The sequence below is a fragment of the Argiope bruennichi genome, chromosome 3, assembly GCF_947563725.1.
Source record: "Argiope bruennichi chromosome 3, qqArgBrue1.1, whole genome shotgun sequence".
In the NCBI taxonomy this organism is placed as follows: domain Eukaryota; kingdom Metazoa; phylum Arthropoda; class Arachnida; order Araneae; family Araneidae; genus Argiope; species Argiope bruennichi.
In genome coordinates, this window is record NC_079153.1 from 72150357 (window position 1) to 72171097 (window position 20741).

General features: G+C 25.8%; 1 protein-coding gene across 1 annotated transcript in view; it reads right to left on the reverse strand.

The window, feature by feature from the left end:
* LOC129962877 (lutropin-choriogonadotropic hormone receptor-like) overlaps positions 1-20741 on the reverse strand; it is a 291562-nt gene that overhangs the window by 97996 nt on the left and 172825 nt on the right. Inside the window, exons 2-5 of the mRNA XM_056076877.1 lie at positions 15949-16023; positions 9891-9965; positions 8518-8595; positions 3937-4014 (exon numbers count right to left, since the gene is read on the reverse strand). Coding sequence (XP_055932852.1) covers positions 3937-4014; positions 8518-8595; positions 9891-9901 — 167 coding nt within the window. The 5' untranslated portion in view covers positions 9902-9965; positions 15949-16023. The remainder of the gene's footprint in view (positions 1-3936; positions 4015-8517; positions 8596-9890; positions 9966-15948; positions 16024-20741) is intronic.

Genomic DNA, 20741 nt, shown 5'->3' on the forward strand with positions numbered 1-20741 from the left:
TTTACAAATTTATGGGTAACCCAGTATAATAAGGCTTGAAAGGTGGTACAATAAAAAATAACTTTATATTTTTAATATATAATTAATAATTTTTAAAGGAAAAAAAAGTAGATTTTACATTTATCAAGAATAAATTATTTTAAAAAAATAATCAACATTTTCGGAAATACAACATTGAAATTAAAAGAAATTATTATACAATGAATAGAGTAATTGAATTCGTTCAGATTATTTTATGTGTTTTAAACTATTAATATTTTTCTACATTTTTTCAAAAAAAAAAAAGATTCGAAATACTATAACATTTAAAAATTAATTATTCTAGTGATTTATGAAGGAATTTTTAAAACATTTATTTTTATGGAAAGCAAACATTAAAGTAATTACTTCTAAGATAACGGTATATAAGTTTCTTGTTATTAAAATTTTGAACTACTAATTATAATTTTCATTTGGATTTGTCAAGTATTTTAAAACTATTTGGTTATTTTTTAGAATAAAAAATATTAGTTAGAATTTATATTTCTGCCCATCCAATAACTGGAAGATATCTATGTGCAGCATCGCAGCACTTCAAATAGCATACTTATTTGTAACTAGTTTATTCTATATTCAAACTAGTGCACAATGAATGAATCCAAAGTATTAAATATAGGAGTTATACTATTGTTTCTTCTTCCTTCATTTCATTCAAATAGGATTAAAAATTGAATTAGATTTCATTCATTTTAATCTGATATCTTTAAAATGCTTTTTTTGCGATTTATTTCACTTTTACTGAGTATTTTAAATGCTCTTTTTGACTGTTTCTATATTTCAAGATAATAGTCAGATTGATTAAATTAGTCCAATTTTATGTGTTTAAAATCAAGCAATTTTTAACAGTTACAAAAAATTCTATTAATATTATCTTTAAACTATTTTAGTAATTCATAGTCAAATAAGAGTCCATTCTGATGATATAATGACATATTTCAATTGAAATATGAAATCTATTGTAAGAAAATATACAAAAAAATATTTTTATAAATTACTCATATTCAAAAAAAACCAACTTTACTCGGCATTTAAATTAGTATCATGAAAAGGAAAATTTTTAAATTTCAAATTTTAAATAGTAAAAATCAATTTCATGCAATAATATTTGAAGAAATTATCATGAAAAAATCCCAAAATCTTTCCTAAGTTTATTAACTAAAATTCTAATCAAATTCCAAGAAATGGCTTTTAAACGATGCACATTTTCATCTTTCAAAGTATATCAATGCTAAATTTGGTAGCACAAGTTGCAGTCTGTATTATAAAGTGCTACACATAGACACACACATTCTTATTGGAGATTTCCTATCAAGAGAAATAAAAGGATTATCTTTCATTGCAAAAGTTTAAATCTAATTAGATTTGGTACGATAATAAATAAGAAATAAATGAAATCGTCCTATAAAATTTCACAAAAAATTACCCATTTTATAGTTTTGTTCTTTTATTCCATATGACTTGTTTACGCATAAGTATTCTTAAAAAAATTGTATTCCATTTAGTTAGTTCCTTTTAACTAACCTTATTCAAAAATTCACAAAGTGAGATTAATATCTTGGTTTAATTGCTGCGTCAAAAAGTTTTATGATGGCATGAAAAAAATTAATAAAGCTAACGATGCATAAAAAAGTGTACTTAAAAGACACAAAGGCTATTATTCGAATAATAACAGATCCATCTTTATAGATATCATATGCTATTAAAGATAACTCATGCTTAAAAATCTGTGAGTAAACAAAAGGTGCTTCGTTGCAACCACTGAAAAATCGTTGCCATTGTTATTTAAAGCTTCGGTATAAAATTTTCAGCTTGTATTATACGGCGTCATTTAAGCAAAAATAAAAGAATGAATATTTAGTTCATGTTAACAGAGTGTATTGAAATTTACGTGGAATTTTTAAATGATTGATCTCTTTTATGTCTGTTACGAAAACTAAAGAATTTATTTTAAAACAGCTGAAGAAATAAAAACACGCATTGATCAAAATGGACAGCATAATAATTTAAATTAAAACGAATAATTTTAAGCTTAACAAAATCTTTTTAGCCAGTAAAAGACATTTTAAACTCTTTGTTTGGTAATATTTCAAATTTCTGCTAATAATACTGTATAAAAATAATTTTTTCTATAATTGCCTTTAATCTTTAATAAAATGCAATCGGGGTGGAATGCAACTTATAGATTTTGCGACACTGGAATTTGAAAGGAATCTACAGTTGTGATTACAACACTGCATTTAAAATTTCATTTATATCTAAATCTTATGTGTTTTTTTTTAATTATAGTGTTCACTTATATACTTATAAATAGACAAACAGATGGTCTCTTTTTTGAAGTATTTGAATTGAAATTTAATGCACTGCTATATTTCTGATGATAATGCATTGTCATCAACCATCTACCATTTCGCATTTTAATTTTATTGAATTATCATCATAAGGATAAAAAGAAAGATTTCCTATCAATAGATTTTGCGCAAAATTTTAATAGAAATCTGCATATGCATTAGTAGGTCCACATAACAAAACTCATCCCCTTAGCTCGATGTCTTTATCTTTAAATTACTGTGCTCAAACACTCACTGAAGGATTTATAGACAGATATAATTCCAAAAAAAGTAATTAAAGTACTCGGAGAGACCTGAAACATTAAGTTCCCTCAAAAAACTCGAGATCCAAATATTTGACAATTGCAATACTTTCTCTTTGTATACTTTATATAAAAAGAAATGAAAATCAGTTATTTTCTACCTTTCAAATCTAAGTCAAGAAATTTAACGAATCCCAGCGTTTCTGCTACGTATTAGTGAAATTTTCTATTTTTTTTAATTTCTATAAAATCAGATAAAATTTAGATTTTTTTATCGTATAATATATTTTCCTCACTTTTAATTAAAATGCATTAATGTTAAATCTTATATGTTTTAGATTTTTAACAAATATCCAAGTATTTAAATTAATTATTATAAAAATTTAAAGATTGAATTTTTTGGAATCAATATGTGACTCAGGTCAAGAGCTATTTCACTTAAGTTTTTAACAATCGTATGTAACAGAAAATTTTAATGATAAATCAAGTACTACCTTTCTATACTTGTAAGATATATAACATAAGTAAGCACTTGAATAAGCAAATTTATTCAATGCCTAGCTACAGTAGGCGACAAATCTATAGCCAAGAGTTTTGTCTTTGCTTAATTTCAGCCAAATCTCACATGCATAATGAGATGATCATAATTTTCTCGACAAATTTGTTTAAGTGCCTTAGTAGATATTAAACCCGTCTTATTTTAATGCCCTTATACATTTCTTGGCAAATGAATTTTGCTTGACGGAGTCATATTCTTCATCTAACTTACATAAATGATTAACAAAATCTTGCTCTTTAAATTTCAATATTGTAAAAAAATACTGCTATTAAAAAATTGTTGAGGCAATGTAAACGATTTGTATTTTTCAGTATAACAATAAAATACATTGCTGAAACATTTAAAATAATTTTTAAATAAATATCATAATTCATAATTGTGTTGATTAATTGGCATCACTAAAATATCTTTTATTGGTTTAAATAATTTTAAATTGGTCTGAAAATTTAAATTCGTCAATTTGTTCAGTATTATTTTCAGAAAGTATCATTGGTAAAGTCAAAATCTCGCTTAATTTTTAAATAATTAATCTCACATAAAGAAACCTCTTTTATATATAACTCTTATACACCAAAAGTTATTGATAATATTGTGTCCTCCAGGAGTGTTTCCGCAATTCTAGGTAGATGATATGACCTGAAAGTAGCTAATATACAGAAAATATAACATAGAAGCATCCATACACTCATTTTTTTAGAAGAAATGTAAAATAATGGTAAAAAAGAGATATCGTAAAATATGTACTTACATCATAGCTATGATTGTAGGATCAGTGTTCAACAAATTCATATTCGGGATTACTTCTAAACCAGAATGTGCAATTCTCCTGTGAAAAAAAAACATTACAAATATAAAATAATTATTAATGGAATGCAATTTCATATATTTGATGGCTCAATTTTTTAATTCATTATCTCTTTGCAATATTCTATTTTCAAATGCATCAGACCTGAAATTATTGCCACAGTTTCTGTCTCATCTATATTACTTGAAGTCTACATCAATTTTATAATACTTTTTGAGGTATTGTTGAAGTTCTTATTTATAGCATATTGATACACAGATGTTAAAAATTAAAACTATATGTGTCCTTCAAATTTAATTATTATTGTGCATATGTAAATTAAATAAATATTCGATAGTTGCGAAATATATATGATGGACAACAAATATTAAATATTTTTGGGCTTAACAAATATAAAATATTTTTCAGTATTTAGTTAAGAGTTATGTCTCGTAGTAATATGTTCAATTTTAATCTACATCATTTCTGAATAAAATGAACAAAAATTAAATTTTTTTCTGTATTTTTTAAAATTTCTAATCGATTGTTAAGGAATAGTTTCCCTGCATTCTGACCATCAAGCTTAAATGAATACCTTAGAGGATATATCATTCGTATTAGAATTTGCAAGCTAATAACAGAACAAGTAAATATTCTAATTATTCTCACATTTTTTTATCAGAATTTTGCCTATTAATGCAAAAAGTCTTTTTAACAGTATATTTATATTTCACTTTCATGATTAAACTTTCCTCTGTTAAATTTGTAAACAATTTTCAATTGTCACTCACCATCTATTAAGAAGATTATGAAATCAAAGTATAATCATTTCAAATCTTTCTGTTTCTGATTTATTTTTGAGGTAATGCAAAAAATTGGAAAGTATTCTTCATTTTTTTTAATATTTAAAAAATATTTTAAAACTCTCTTAATTTATATCAATAAAAAGGTGTTTCTAAAGGGCGTTTCATAAATTTTGCAATAATTTTTCAACAAAAATAAAAGGAATTTGGAATTTAATTTTACTTTACATAATTTAAAAGATATTTACTGAATCTCTATTTTTAAAATTAAGGTGGGAATTTACAGCGTAATATTTCTGACAGGAAATCATATGACTTTACCCATTTTACATTTCATAATTTAACTTTTTAAATCATTTTTTTTAATTTTTATCATGTAAAATATTTATTATTATATTCTACACAATACTTAATAAATTTAAAAAATTCAAAGAAATAACAAAGGCAATGGACTATGCATATTTGATAAAACGTGATAAAAATGTATTCATATATATAAGCTATTTAAACAGTATAAATTTTAACTTCGAGTCAAAAAATTAAATTAAAATCATTATAAAACTTCCTGGAAAATCATAAACAGCACAACAAGGTTAGCAATGCCATTAAAGTGTGATGAAACACTTTCAAATAAACTGAGAAGAATTTCTGTTTCTGGAGAAACTAACATAAATTTCTTTCTTCCCTGCTAACTTGTTTCCATTTCTGTTTTATGAAGCTGACCTCAATTTTTATTGGTTTTGGCTTTGTTCCCAACGGTCGTTTTTACGTTTTAAAATTGTTTCTATCTAAAGTTTGAAGCATCGAAGTTTCAAGAAGAACTTCATTTCAAAATCTTTAAAGTCGTTATGTAAAGCAGTTGCCAATTCATGAGCATAATTTCTAAACATGAAATCGGAAGTTAAAGATTATCATAGATAAAGTTTTAAATGCCTTTGTACTGGATGTATGAACAATTACTTAAAGGAATCGGAACCATGTATGGATATAAAGGCGAAGATTTTCTGTTTCCAAAAATTTAAATTTATTTAATTGATAAAAGCAATTAAGTAAGTAAATTTAAAATAATTGATTACTTACATAGTTGCATTTAATGATAACCATAATTAAAATAATGTAATTTCAAAGTGATTGGACTATTTCAATTGTTTAGTAAGGTGAGTGAAAGTGACTTGGAACAGTGACTATAGTACAAACAGGTTAAACTTTATTGAGCTAGAGAAAATGTACATTCTTTATATTAGAGGAGCATCTTTAAAAGACATTTGAATTCTCACTTTCTACAATAAAGTGTTCAAATGATGTGTACTTTAGTATCAAATATAGTAAAACAAAGTGAAACTAAAATTTTCCTGTGATTATTCCTTTCAAACAACGGTTATTTGATTGGCAAGTTGCTAAGTTACATTAAGTGATCTGTAAGATAAAATTGTTACGAGTAAGATGTAATTTCCTTTTTTACAAGTAAGATGTAAGACTTTTTTTTTAATTCTAAGAAAGAGGAAAAGGTTCTTAATTATTCCATGCAATATTGCGAGAAAAGACACAAACGTATTTTTCATGCATTTCGATGATTTTTTTATATGATAGAAAGTGATATTTATTCTAGAAATACGGTTGTGTCTTTTTCCACCAATAGTATTTGTTATTCCATTCCAAATTAACAATCAATATTTTAAAAGAATCTACTATGTTATCTATATACATAATCATTTTCACGTGTGAAAGCTAGTTATTAACAATTGTTTGATGCTGATTGAAGTCCGGTATGAAAGAAAGCTAACATTTTGGAAGAAAAATAACGTAATTTTGTAAGAGGAATCTGAAAATAAGATAATAAGATTCTGAATTTTTTCAATAATAAAAAAAAATAAGATTTGTTAAGAAATGTACAGTATCCCCTTAGAGATATTCTCCTAACATATTGAAATACCTATACCTAATACCTAATACCTAATATTCTCCTAACATATTGAATATACAGAAAGACATCCCCTGACATTTGACTTCTCGGTATTTGATTGCTAGCACGCTGATGCATTCGTCGACTTTACCTGTATCCAATTCCAAAATTAATCCTAAATATATTTATTATCTTTATAGAAATACATAAGCTAATGATGTGAAAAATAGAGATGTTATAAATAATAGAATACATTTTTAAAAAAAAAAGCAATATTCTTCTGACGAAATCTGAGCATAATAATTCTCTCGGAGTGCATTAGATACAGCATGAACATAAAATCATCTGCTAGTACGATTTTCATGATTATTGTAATAAATTGGAGCTGAGAATTATCAAAATCTTATCATTGTATTTATCCAATTCTTATCATTAATTTTGGATTTCGGGATAATAAATTAAAAAAATTGTTGTTTCTATATAATCAGGATTTAAAGTAATATTTTGATCAGAGTAATCTATGTTTGAGTGTACTTATCATTTTAAAACTAGACAAGTGCTCTTTTCGTAGTATTTTCAGTTCTTTCTTTTCATATTGCCAAATTGAAATTTTATCCCCCATGTAGGGACCGCAAGTACATGAATGAAAAATGGATAATTTAGCAGGCAGGTGCTCTCTTCCTCTGGTTATTCAACAATGCTATTGTTGTTGTAATGTTGGCTGTATTTCCAATGACATAATTTGTCGCCAATGTGTGGAAGTTGTGACAGGTAAATGCCCTTTTGAAACTGATCATAACATCTCTATGATTACCACAACGAATTACTCCTTCACTTATATGAGTGTTAAATCTGAGTGACTGTTTATCTTTATAATTATAAAACAGTAAATATTATCTGTCATTTCATGTACAGAAAAATTTGTACAAATTTTGTTACACATCAAATAGTGGGAGCTATCTCATATTGTTCATTTACTTTTTAAGAATTTCACATTAGTTTACTTTCCACACATTAACACAGGCAAATTGTAGAGAGGTCAATGTCAGAAGAAAATATATAACTGGAGTATCTTTAACTTAATGTGAATAGAAAATTCACCCGAAACCCTCCCTCATAACCAATTTAATTCTAATGGATTGTCATTTCTTTGATCCTTGCAGCCCTTTGTTGTGGGAACAAAAACAGCTCTTAGGTAGAATTAAAAAATGTATTAGATTAGTAACTAAATGGAAAATGTATTGATAAACAGATACAGGTAACTGCGGAAATTGATCATGTTTATTTTGTTGTTACTTGTTGCTAGATAAAAATGTATTTTTAAATTAAATATTGCAATAAAGTTGTTTTTCTTTTATGTTACCTCCTTTAAGTTTTACGGATTTCATAAATGATGCATTTTTGCCTTGAATTCTCGTTATTAAAACCCTATTTTTTATAATGAATTCTGGGTGATATAAAAACTAAAAAAAAAGTTAATATATTAAAATTTTAAATAATTATCTTCTTTTTTTAAAATTTAATTTAAAATTCAATATTCTCTTGTTTTCTGGCTATAAAATTTATATCTTATATGGTAAAAACATTCTAATTTTTGAGTATGTATATTCTGCTTATGTGTAGAGTTTTGTATCCAAATTTATTATTTTTTCATATTAAATTAGTATTGAATTTTTTCTTTCAAGTTTTACTAAATTTGCTTTAAAATTAGAATCTGTTTAATCCAAAGCAAATTTACGGTAATAAATTATTCCTCTAAAAATTGTTATGAATATGAATTTTTTTGAGAAAATCAGAATCAATTCTTCATTTATTTGAAAATATTAACTTAGTACTTACAGCATTTTAAATCCAGGAAAATGAGCTGCAAATACACCATTTGTGATTTCTTTTAACTTTGGAGCTCTTGTAATATGTCTGAAAATATAAGAAAATAGATAGAAGATGAGTTGTCAAATATCTTCAGCAAATATCATGCTTTTGAAATGATTTGCTATTTAATAAATATGCACGTAAAACTATTTAAGAACCAATTTTGTGTATTTTGAAAATACATGAAATCCAATAAGCGTATAATATATTAAAAATACATTTATTAATATTGAAACTTATTCATTATACGTCTAACATTTAGCTTAAATGCAAATTTAGAATAGAGGATTATTAAACAAAAATTTGAAATGTTAATAAAATAATAATTGAAAATTAACTAACAGATAATAATTACAGCAAAATTGAGGCATTAATTTCAAAATTAAAGTTAGATAAAAATTAAATTATCCTTTATTATTTAATGAAATTTGAATTACCGTCAAGTGCTGTAATTGTAATAATTTTTTGGTTTTTCTCTATTAGTATGCATAATCATTCTAAAAATTATTATTTCAATGGTAGTTTGGTAATAAAATTAAACAAAAATAATCAGTCGGTACTAGTGATTTCTCTCTCATAATAAACAATTGAAGAATCTCACATTTAGCTAAAAATGAGACTATATTCTAGCCACAAATTATTTTTAAAGTTTGCTTTCAATTCTTATTATGATAATTTATGTAAATTATTTTAAACAAGATACTTTTGAATATATTTTTTGAAAGTTTAAAAATGTTTATAGATACTCATTATGAGTGTTGGCATCTCATTTGAATAAGTAACCATTTCACATCCTAATAAAATTTAAAAAAATAACTTGATTTAAATAACTTACGCTTCAATATTTTATATATAGAAATACGCTCAAAGGCAATTTTAAAAATATTTTATATGAATATTAGGAATAAAGTAATAAAAATAGCAGAAACTTTGGATTTAGCTTTTAACTTAAAAAAGAATTTTTATTCAACAATACTTTAATGTTGATTAATTTCCACAATTTATACATCTTAATTAAGAATAAAGATGAAGTTCAATCATTTGAAAATAAGTATTTTAACAAAAAAAAAATCGAGTATTTTAAATGCTCATTTGAAATTCGCCCATCAAGCCTGACTTCGATCCAGGATAAAATGAATTAAAAATAAATAATTTTAAAGAACATATGATTAAAAAAAACTCCTCCATATTGCAGTACTAATTCTGTTTAAATTTTAATGAAATTCTTACTTTTTCCTATTTATTCTATAATTCAAATCATTTTATAAACTTAAAATGAAAGAAAGTAACATATGAAGTCCAAAGAAATTTTAAAAATCCTCAGTAGAATGAATACTTACAGTGTTCGCATTTTTTTGCAATCTTTTAGAGCATTGACTTCTATTTCTCGCAACTCCAAAGCATCTTGAATGTGCCTAAATGATAAAAAAGAAGAAACAAAATTACATTAATATAAAATGCCTAAATTCTGAATTCTATTGTTCGAGTGCTAAGCAAAAAAATGCAACCAAAAAAAGCAAAATTTCAAATCAAAAATTATTAGTGTCAAGTTTATAATGAAAGGAATACAAAAATAAACTTTAAGCAAAAGAAAATAATTTCATTGAAATAAACGAGACAACGGTGGAAATATGAATACCAAACAGATTGAATCTAAATTTAGCCAAACGACTTGAATCTAAGCTACTAACTACTCACATAAACTAACTACTTAAATTTAATTACTTAAATCTAGATTTAACCTCAAAAAAATTCTGATTATTTTAAAAGAATTTCTAAGCCAGAAATTTAAATTTAAAATCCGAAATTTATGATTAATTTAGAATTAACGCTTTTAATTAGAAACGTAAAGAAGGTGATTTTCATTGACTATTAACGAGTCAAATGATTCCTATTTCCAAGAATTGTAAGCATTAATAACCTCATCATATTTAGCTAGACAGCCCAGGGTGGGCCAGTGCTTTCCTCTGAATTCTGTTCCACCGCATTCTATTTTTGACACTTGTGCACCAATTTCTTTCCTAGATAGCCAAGGAGTTTGTCTCCACCGACTCCAACCATCTCATTTGGGGTCTATCCCTTTTTCTACTTGTTAGAAGTTTAAGTAAAAGAATTTTTTAATTATGGTATCATCATCCATTCTAAATATATGAGCTGCCCTTTTCATCCGATTTATTTTTATGAACTTTATAATATCTGACTCTCTATAGATTTTATATAGCTCAAAGTTATATCTTCTTCGCCAAACATTGTTGATTTCTCTCCCCTCTCATCCCCAAAAGGCCTTTTCCTAGTCATTTCCGTAGAATCTGGACGTGAATTTCTTTCATTAGACTTCGATACAAGGTTTGTTTTAAAGGATGGGTTTGTTAGTCCCAAGCCCAACCCCCAACCTGGAGGCCCAGTCCCCTGATATAATCCCCAATTCCAGGGTATCCGGCTGTACCCCCAGGCACTGGGTACCCATTTTAGTCGCCTCGTACGACATGCATAAGTATTAATAACAATGCATGATAATTTTTATATTTGAAGATTCTAGAACTAAGTATAAAATACAAGCATTTCTTGCAAACAAACAAACGCAGACAAATTCTTTTGTCAAAAAACATTATTCATGCTGGACCTATTAGAAATTGGATGTAGTCCAATCTAAATAAAAAAGTATTTTAACCTTATTACCACATTTTATGGATGCCTACCGATTAAATATTTTCTTCGAAACCTAGAGAAAATCGAAAACTTGGCGTAAACACAATTCATTGAAGCTCTCGCAGGAGGGTTATTCACTCTTGAGAGCAAAATAAACATAAAAACCGAACCCTTTCAAAATGTGAGAATTCTTTTACTTTCAAAATATCTGAAAGGATGCTTAAGGGCGATATATTGGAATCGTACTCGTTTGGATATTTTTGCTGACGAATAAATTGTATCTGCCATTTCAGTTTTTTAAAAAGATTTTTTAAAAAATTCGCCTACTTCATACTTTAAAGGCTATATTTTAAAATACATTTTTCACTCACAATTTCATTTTTTATTATTATATAAATGAAAGAAAAAAATAAAAGCTCTTAATTTTTAATTAATTTATTAAGTTAGTTAAAAATAGATTTCATAGAAGTGGCATTATCCAGGTAGAGATATATTCAATTTTAGTTTCGATAACATCTGAAGCCATTAATTACCAAATATAATAAGGACAAAAAAAGTAGTACATATGAAAAAAAAATTTTAAAAAGTTAAAGCAATATTTTATTAAAGTAATCAAAATTTTAAACAATATTTTTCCTCCTACATCAAGTATTGTTATTAAGAAATGAAAACGCAATGTAATCACTAAAACGAAATCTTTTGATTTTCATTGACCATAAATTATATTATATGTGAGATAGAAACTCTAATTTAGTATTTAATGTATCTCTAAAAGAATATATTTTTTAATGCAAAAAATAATATGAAAAATATTTAAAAATGTATTTTTTAAAATAGAAGTATTGCTAATGCGAATTATAATATTTACTCTTCTAACAAAATGTTAAATAAATAACTTATATACAAATTGAAATAATGAGTCTTCGAAATCTAGAATTTTAATAGATCATTTGTTTGATGGTGAAATTTTATAGGCTATTTCGATTAAGTATACAATGTCGGCAGATGGGATTGTTTTGAAATTTTGGTTTGTGTATGGCATTGCAGCGTCAGCATGATCTTATCAAATCGGAAAATAATAAATATAAAAAACTTTTTAAAAACGGTTTATCAGTGTGATAAAAAAAAGAAAAAAATGGTAATTTTTTTAATCAAAAATCTGCAGATTTAAACAAAAATCGATAAGTATGAGGAGTGGTATACAGAGCGTGAAAGATATAAACTAGCAATTAAATAATCAAAAAATTTAATAAATAAATTATATAAAAATTAAAATTAATTATAATTTTTATTGCAATTTAATTCGTTTAAATTATAACTATCAACACTTCGCATTTTTTTTTCGCGAATTTTTTGTTTTGTTTTTCTGTTTTTGCTTGTTTTAACAACCACATTTTTGATTAAAAAAATATAATTTTTCCTATTTAATTTTTCTTTATTAATTAATATTTTCTATTTGATTTAATATTTATTGTTTTCTGTAATACATTAAGTACTTACAAAAGTGAAATTTCTTTTACGTGTGAGTATGAATAAATACTTTAGATATAACGACTGGCATTATGCTTTTGATGCAAGATTTTTTCTATTTTTGTACAAATGGAAGTTCGTGGAATTCTCCTAATTCATTTTATAGCAAAATGACCATTGAAAGACAGATTTAATCCAGATAATTTATTTAATTTAAAAAGCCCGCTTTTAATTTTGAAAATCTTGAGCAAGTTCCTATAGCCTTTAATTGCCTATATTTTCTGAATGATTAACCTAAATTATCATAAATAAATTGTGTGAATTAGAATAAAAGGACAGAAAAACTGATAATTCTATCATTCTTCAAAACATGGTTTTGAAATTTTAGAATCATATGTACTCAGGAACCCAAGAATGTCGTTTTATTCCTATGCATAATACTTCTTTTTCGAAACAAAGGTATTCTTCTAAAGCGTAGTTTTATTTGTATTACCACAAGCAATGTCGCATCTTTCTTCAAATTAGCCAATTAGTAAATGTTTATAGAAATAGTTATACAGTATGAGCAAAACTAGCAATCAAATTCACAAATTTTTGCTATTGTGGTAGGTTTTCTACTAAAAGTTATCGTTTGTATGACATTTTTTTTCTGCATTTCCTTTCAATAAGTTTCATTGTTAGAATTCCACTACTTTAACAAAGGTGAACACTACGTAACCAATAAGATTTTACATTGATTAGCGGCATCATAAGACTTAATTTTTTTAAATTTCTTTTCGTGGAAAAGGAACTTTGTTTTTTAAATAAAAGAAATTTTCCACGCATTGCATAATCCGCAACATGATATGTCATTGTCTCTGAAGGTGTTCTGTAGATAACTATAGAAATATGTAGCCTTGTTCTTAAGTTATACATTATATAAATGTAAATATGATGAGTTGCTTGAAGACAGAGTTCTTAGCCCTAATTCGTGTTTTAGTTTCACTTTCCCGGGATTAAAGTTATTATGAGTTTCTACATCTTTTGTCTTGAGTCGATCCTTGGTAGTGGCGTTTAACTGAAATATACAGCAAACACTTTAAATGCTTGACATATAAAATAAAAGTAACTTTATAACAGAGTTTCAGACATAAGCATGTAATCTTAAGACTTCACTCTGATCTTCCAGCCCCCCCCCCTCTGAACCTTCAAAGCTTTGCTAGCTAATGAATACTTTTCTTGAGCAGCTAAGATACGTAATAAGTCTGTTTTCATAATAAACTTCATGTAGGATCATGAAATCGAAAATTCTGTATTAACTTCGATACTAGATAACTACGGCTTCTTTAAACATTGAAATTTCCTTCACAGAATGAAGATATTTTCATTAAAAACCCTATTATATATTTTCTACCTATATACTCAAATAGATGGGGAAAAAATCTATTGAATATTTTCCCCTTTTTTTCTATTATATCTTTCTTGATTTAAATATTTTCTATTTATTCAATGGAGTCTATTTAATTAAAATTTTAAGAATATACTGTCTTTATACAATAGGATCTGACATATTGTCAATTTACATAAAACCGTTTTTCGATTGCAACGGTTGTATATATTTATTTCATTTTTAGCCTTATGTTATATTTAGATACTGCAAAATGTATTCTGAAACGATAATACCTTAAACACAATTCTAAAATGATAATGTTACAACATTTTAGTTGTGTCAATTTAGTGCAGTTTAGACATTGTTAGTTTATTTAAAACTAAAAGGAAAGACTTCAATAACTCTTCTGTAACCTTAATCCCTCCATATATGAAAATACTAAATTTTAAAATCCAGTCTTCTGTAGCTTCAATTTTTCGATTTGCAACTTAATTCTTGCAATTCCTTTTAGTAAGTCGAAAATACTTTAATTCTTGTTGAGCCAATTAAAGTGAGTCTAAATTTTAAATACAATTTGTGAAAAACTTTTGAAAATGAATTGTTAAATCAAATACATTCCTGTAAACAATACTTAAATAACAGTTAAAATCGTACCATCCTTTTAAATAACATAAATTAGAATGCAGTATTTTTATGGAAATAGTGTTTATATTTATATTTTTTGGAAATTACACAAGAATCTGAAACTTTTGATAGTAAATTGCTCTCAAAAAATTCTTAATAATATAAGTTGTTCGAATATGTCTTTTGTGTTTATCTTTATTGACAAAATTTGCATTTGAAGCTTCCCTTATTTTGGTGATTAATTTTAATTTAATGGACTTTTAAAAAGTAAGATTTATCAGTTATTCCTTTTTGTAAAATTCTTTTAATGCAGTGAGTTAGTTAATGACTAAGTAATTATGTTAATGTAGACAGGTGTTGCCTTTCTTATTAAATTTAGCAGAGTTAGTTTTGATTGGTGTAATTTTTTTTATGTTCATCTGCATCAGAAATTCTGAAGAAAGTTTGATGAAAGAATTTCCCTCGTGGTAGCCACATTGGTTAAAATACTGAAATTCTATGTTTCCTACCTTACCTAATTATAGCAGAGGAAGATGAGAATTTTCCTGCTCAATATATTAGTGTTTATAAACTATTTTACTAAATATTACTAACAAGATGGGAAAATTATATAAACATTAATTCATCACTTTTTTTTCAGTTGTACATTTCCTGATTCAATCCATAAAATCTTTCTTGTGCCATTTTTAGCGCTTTAGCAATTAGAAGTATATGTTTATATATAAAAAAATATAAAAATTAGTTTTGGGGGAGAATTACAACAGATCTTCTATATAAATACAATGTTACTTTTTTGTATCATTTTTCTCTGTACATCAAGCGACTCGGAATTTAAATAATCATGCAAAAGTTCCTATTGTATTTCTTGTATTATTTTTAAAGAGTCTCAATATTTTTTTTTTTTTATTAATAAGATAGAGATCAGATGTTTAGTGATTTTTTTTCTACAATTTTTCCCGCTCTCTATAAAGAAACATTTTAAAACTAGAAAATTAAGTATTTTTTAAAAAACTTTTTTTTTCTTTATTTATTGTTTAGATTGCTCATTTTTTTCATTTAATTCATTCAAACTTGGATAACTTCGAAATTTTTAGTTGAGAATGCATTTAATATTCAATTATACAATATGTATTTGCATCATATTTACTTTTTAATTATTAATAAAACATTATTGAATCATCTAGAAATATAATTCTAAATTTTATTTGTTCAGAGATTTACTATGAGTTTTTAAAATAAATAACACAATATTATTTATCAAAATAACATAAAATAAAATTACTTACAGATCTTGCAGAGTAGGGGCGACACCTTTCAGAGAATCGTTTCTTAGTACCTCAATACCAATGGAGGTCAATGTTCTGCAAAAAAGGAAGAAAAATAAATAAATAAAAATTTAGATTAATAATATACAGATTTTAAATTCAGTTAATCAATGTTTAAATTATGATAATGTTTAAACAATAAATTCCATGATTATTTGGTACAAGAAAATTTGTTATGAAATCAACTACATTCATCTTCATAGAAGTAGACAAGGAGTAAAAGGTCATGTAAATTATAAGAAATACGCATGATAATAACAAATTATGGCAAAACTATTTAAAGATTTAACTTCTCTGTCATTCAAGATCAAAGTTTCATTCAAAGAAATAACTTTCTTGGTATACTTCTTTGCTTCCCAGACTATATAATGAATGAAATATTCATACAATGTTACGAACTCTTGAGGTCCTTTAATGAACATTGCATTTCTTAAAGGCCAAAGGCAATAAAAAAAGGCAGAATGAATATTTTAAAATATAATATATATTTATCTCTTCCATTCTTATATTTATTTTCCACCATGCTTCTCACAATTCATATCTGTGATTATTAAAGTAAACTGTCTTTTGAGAAATGGAATAAATGCTGTAATCATTCGGCATAGTCACAATTTCACGTAACTTTGACAACGCCTTTATATTTTAATAAAATGACAAAAATGTTTTGAGGGAAAAAGTATTTAGTTTGTCGTTTATTTTCTTTTTTTAATCTTTAATATTTCGGGATTTGATTTCTTAAAAAAACAAAACGCAACAAAGGAAGAACTGGTTTTTTTATGGAACTCATTCATGAATTCAAGATTGATTTAATATTAATAGCTTTTTAGAAATTCCCTTGAATGTTGTTTCCGATATATCCGTTATTTTTTGTTTTATCTTTAGGTTATTTTCAAATAATCCTTTAACCTTTATAAAACAATGTTTAATATTGATATTTTTGAAGCTTTATCATCTATTATTTCTACATCATGTTATGATATTCTATCTTTTTAAAGCAATTTTAAATACTTGAAAAGTGTAAAAATAAAACAAAACTCCAATGAGTGCACATGAACGTTTTACACGAGAACTGAGTAGCAAGCACGTTGAATTTCCTATTCGTTCGGTGTCGTTGGTTACATTTTTCCATCTACCATCCTACAATATTTCAATTTTTAATAAGATCTAAAGAGTGATTATAATTCTCCATTAGTAATTTTAAAAAGGCAAGTTGATTTTGAATGATTACTTTTAACTTCATTAAAAGTTAATTAAAAAAAGAAAAAGAAGTATTACTTTTTCTGAGATTTCATCTTTTCCGCAAGCAAAAAAAAGAAAGTTAAATACTTGAATTCAGAAAAAGAACTCTTAGAAAGAATTTTCATAATGGTATTCTTATGGAAATTAATGAAGATAAAGGTTGCGAAATTTACTTTACAATTAGTGATAAAACATGATAGGCAAAAGATAAGCTCACATTAAATAATCTCATTTGTGAAGAATTAAAATAATAATATAATAGGTTATATTAGTAATTTAAATTAATTTTCATCGAAATATACATTAGTTATCTTTCAAAAAAAATTCGAATTTTCTCTTTTCAAATTACAGACATTTTTTTTTAATATATTTCAATCATAAGAGATCAAATATCATAAGAGATCATATATCTTTTTAATGACGTAAATTTTCTTTAAGAAACGGATTTCTAATCCTGAAAAGGTGAGAAAAGAAAAGTTATTTATAATGCGAGCATATTCTAGAGTGAACTAAGAAAATAATTAATTCTTTCGGAATACAATTAATTCTCTTAGAGATTAGAAAGAAGTGTAAAATTTCTCTCTTTTTAAATGATTATGAAATGCTAAAATTTAAAAGCAAATTCTAAATGAAATTTCAAACAAAAGGAAAGATTTTTGAAAACCTTTCAATCAGTATTAATTTCAAATTTCATTTTGTCGGTTTTTATCACATATGGAATCTTTTTTTATTCATTTAGACAATCTCCCTTGAATTAAATTTACGTTGTAAGAATAATAAAAATTTCTCTATTTCTCAAGCAAATAATTATCCTTTAATGATTCACGAAAGACAACTAAGAAATTTATGGTCATCATTTATAGGAAATTATAAAATAAATGTAACAAGAAAGAGAAAAAAGAATCACTGTAATGTATAAAATATTATTGTGTTTTCTTTTTCATCTAAGTACACAAACTGTTAACGAATATTGTGATCCTCAAATTTAAAAGATCAAAATATTCGTTAACAGTTTGTCTATTGAAAACATTCTATTGTCTACTGAAATATTCGTTAATAGTTATAAAGTCTATTGAAAATAAGTACTCTTTTTTGACGGCCACCAAACGACATTTTGTATTTATTTATCTTTAAAAGTGTATCACTTAAAGCAATGGAAGAAAATAAGAATGTAGGAAATAACAATCATTTATCAAGAATACCAAACAGCCTGCTTTCCATCTGCAGCATAAATAGATGATACCAATACTGAAAGGCATATTAGTTCTTAAACAAGTTCTATGTATATCAGTTCTATGCTTTATTATCAAGTTAGAATTATACCAGTTTACTTATTTATTGCTTACAAAATTAAAATAAAAACCATCTGTCTATAGCGCAAGCGAATTTAAATTTCTTCTACAGGAAAAGTAAAATAAGAAACAGGTATGGACAGATAGATTCCTCGTTCATAGATTTCGTACAGAATTTAAATAAGAAATAACGACTTTAGAGTAAAGCGTGCATATTAGATTTTATCCATCTGGTTTGTAGCGTGTTTTAACTACCGTGTTCATAAGTAGATAAATAGCCTTTCATGAGTTCAGAGAAATATAAAAAAAATCAAAATTTGTAAATACAGGAGGTGGTGGCTAATTTTTTTAATGATTAAAACAGTTTATATACAATAAATATGAAAAACTAAAAATATTATGCATTATCTAATATTCAACTGTCTCTAATATTAACTACTCAGAATCTTCTTTGGTACTAGATTAAGAGAGACAAGCAGCCAGAATTAATTTATTATATTTTATCAAAGAGTATTATCTTGATATTAAACAAGATGGTTCGGAACAACAAATACATAAATTTTGAAGTTTCCTTTTCGTATTTAGTAATCAGTACTTTCGCACGTTTTCCCCATTCAACAGATTGATAACATTTCAGTGAATGCGGGGGAATACCTCTGTGTTCCACCCACATACAGTTGGAATCACTTGTATCGCACATTATTAATTCTGGACCACGATTTACATTGTAAACTATAATTATGATATAGTTCTCATGAGATGAGAATATTATATGGATATTAAATCGCCATGGCTCATTACATCATTACTGTCCCTCGTTTTACATACGGAAATCGTCATTATTTTTGAAAGTAGATACATGAAGTAATTGTGAAACAAATTAAAATGTCTCCTTTTTGTATCGTTCTCAATCCTGGTTGATTATCAACAAATTTATATATATATCAAAATTTGATATATATATAAGATACATAAAGATGAATTTTTATATGCGTTTACGTAAATCTATATTTTCTTTGTCCAACCATGAGGAAATATATCGCATGTGTTCTTCCAAGACAAATACAGATCATTCCAAAATCCGAAATCAACATTCCAAAATTCGAAAAGTACTTTAAATTTAAACAAATATTTGGAATTTTTCAATTGTAATTTCCAAAAAATATATCTACCGTCAAAGGCCATCATCTCTACCAGATCAGAAGGGCAACATTCGGCGCGATATTCTTAATATTCCCGGCAGACTCACTCCGGTCATCTATAGAAAGCATGGTTCTCCGATTAGAGCATATTGTTGAAAATAAAGGAGGACATATTGAGCCATTTTAATTTTATTTTATTTAACAATTATAAACTATATTAAATTGTTTTATGTGTATTACAATGTCACCTAATGGTGAATTTTTATAATAATTTTTTTTATTTAATAAATGCAAAGCACATCATCTCAATAATCTGCAGTTCAAATTTTATCTCATTTGGATCAGCAGAACGCATTTTAGAGCCTTCTGAAGTGGGTAACTTATGTCTTGCTAACCCTGTATTTGCATATTACCATCATATTTCTTTTTAAATTATTAGTTTAATATTGATTTGGTATTGAAGAAAGAAAAATATTCCCGAAATTTTATCATTAAAAGATTATTTGAAAACTATGTAGAAACCATTTATTAGATTTGGAAACCAAACTTGATTTACCATAGATATTCTCAAGTTATTCATATTCATTACAAAATTAATAATGTGATGCATTTGCAATTCTCTCATGGTAAAGATTATATATAAATACATACTAATATTTAAATTGTAAATGAATGCATGTAAACCAGCACTGCATGCACAGACTTCAAATTAGCGTCTAACTTCTATTTCCCAACTAATAAAAAAGGAGCCATTATCATCGCCATTACCGAAAAGTACTTGAAGGAAATTAAGGCTTCTCGGCAATTAAGGAGAAGTTCGAAGGTCGATCGATGGCGTGAAGAAATTACTAGGGAGTAAAAAATAACTTCATGGGATTTTAGAAGTACTATATAAGCACTTAAATGAAATTACAGAGATAAATTTAGAATTTCTACAAAATGAAATTTTTCGATGGCTTCTTAAACGGACTTTTCGTTTTAATAATTGATTAAACTAATTTAGCGACGAAATAAAATGCAACGACAAAACGCTGTTCGCTGAAATAAAAAGGAAAGGAAGTAAAGTTTTATTTGAATCTTC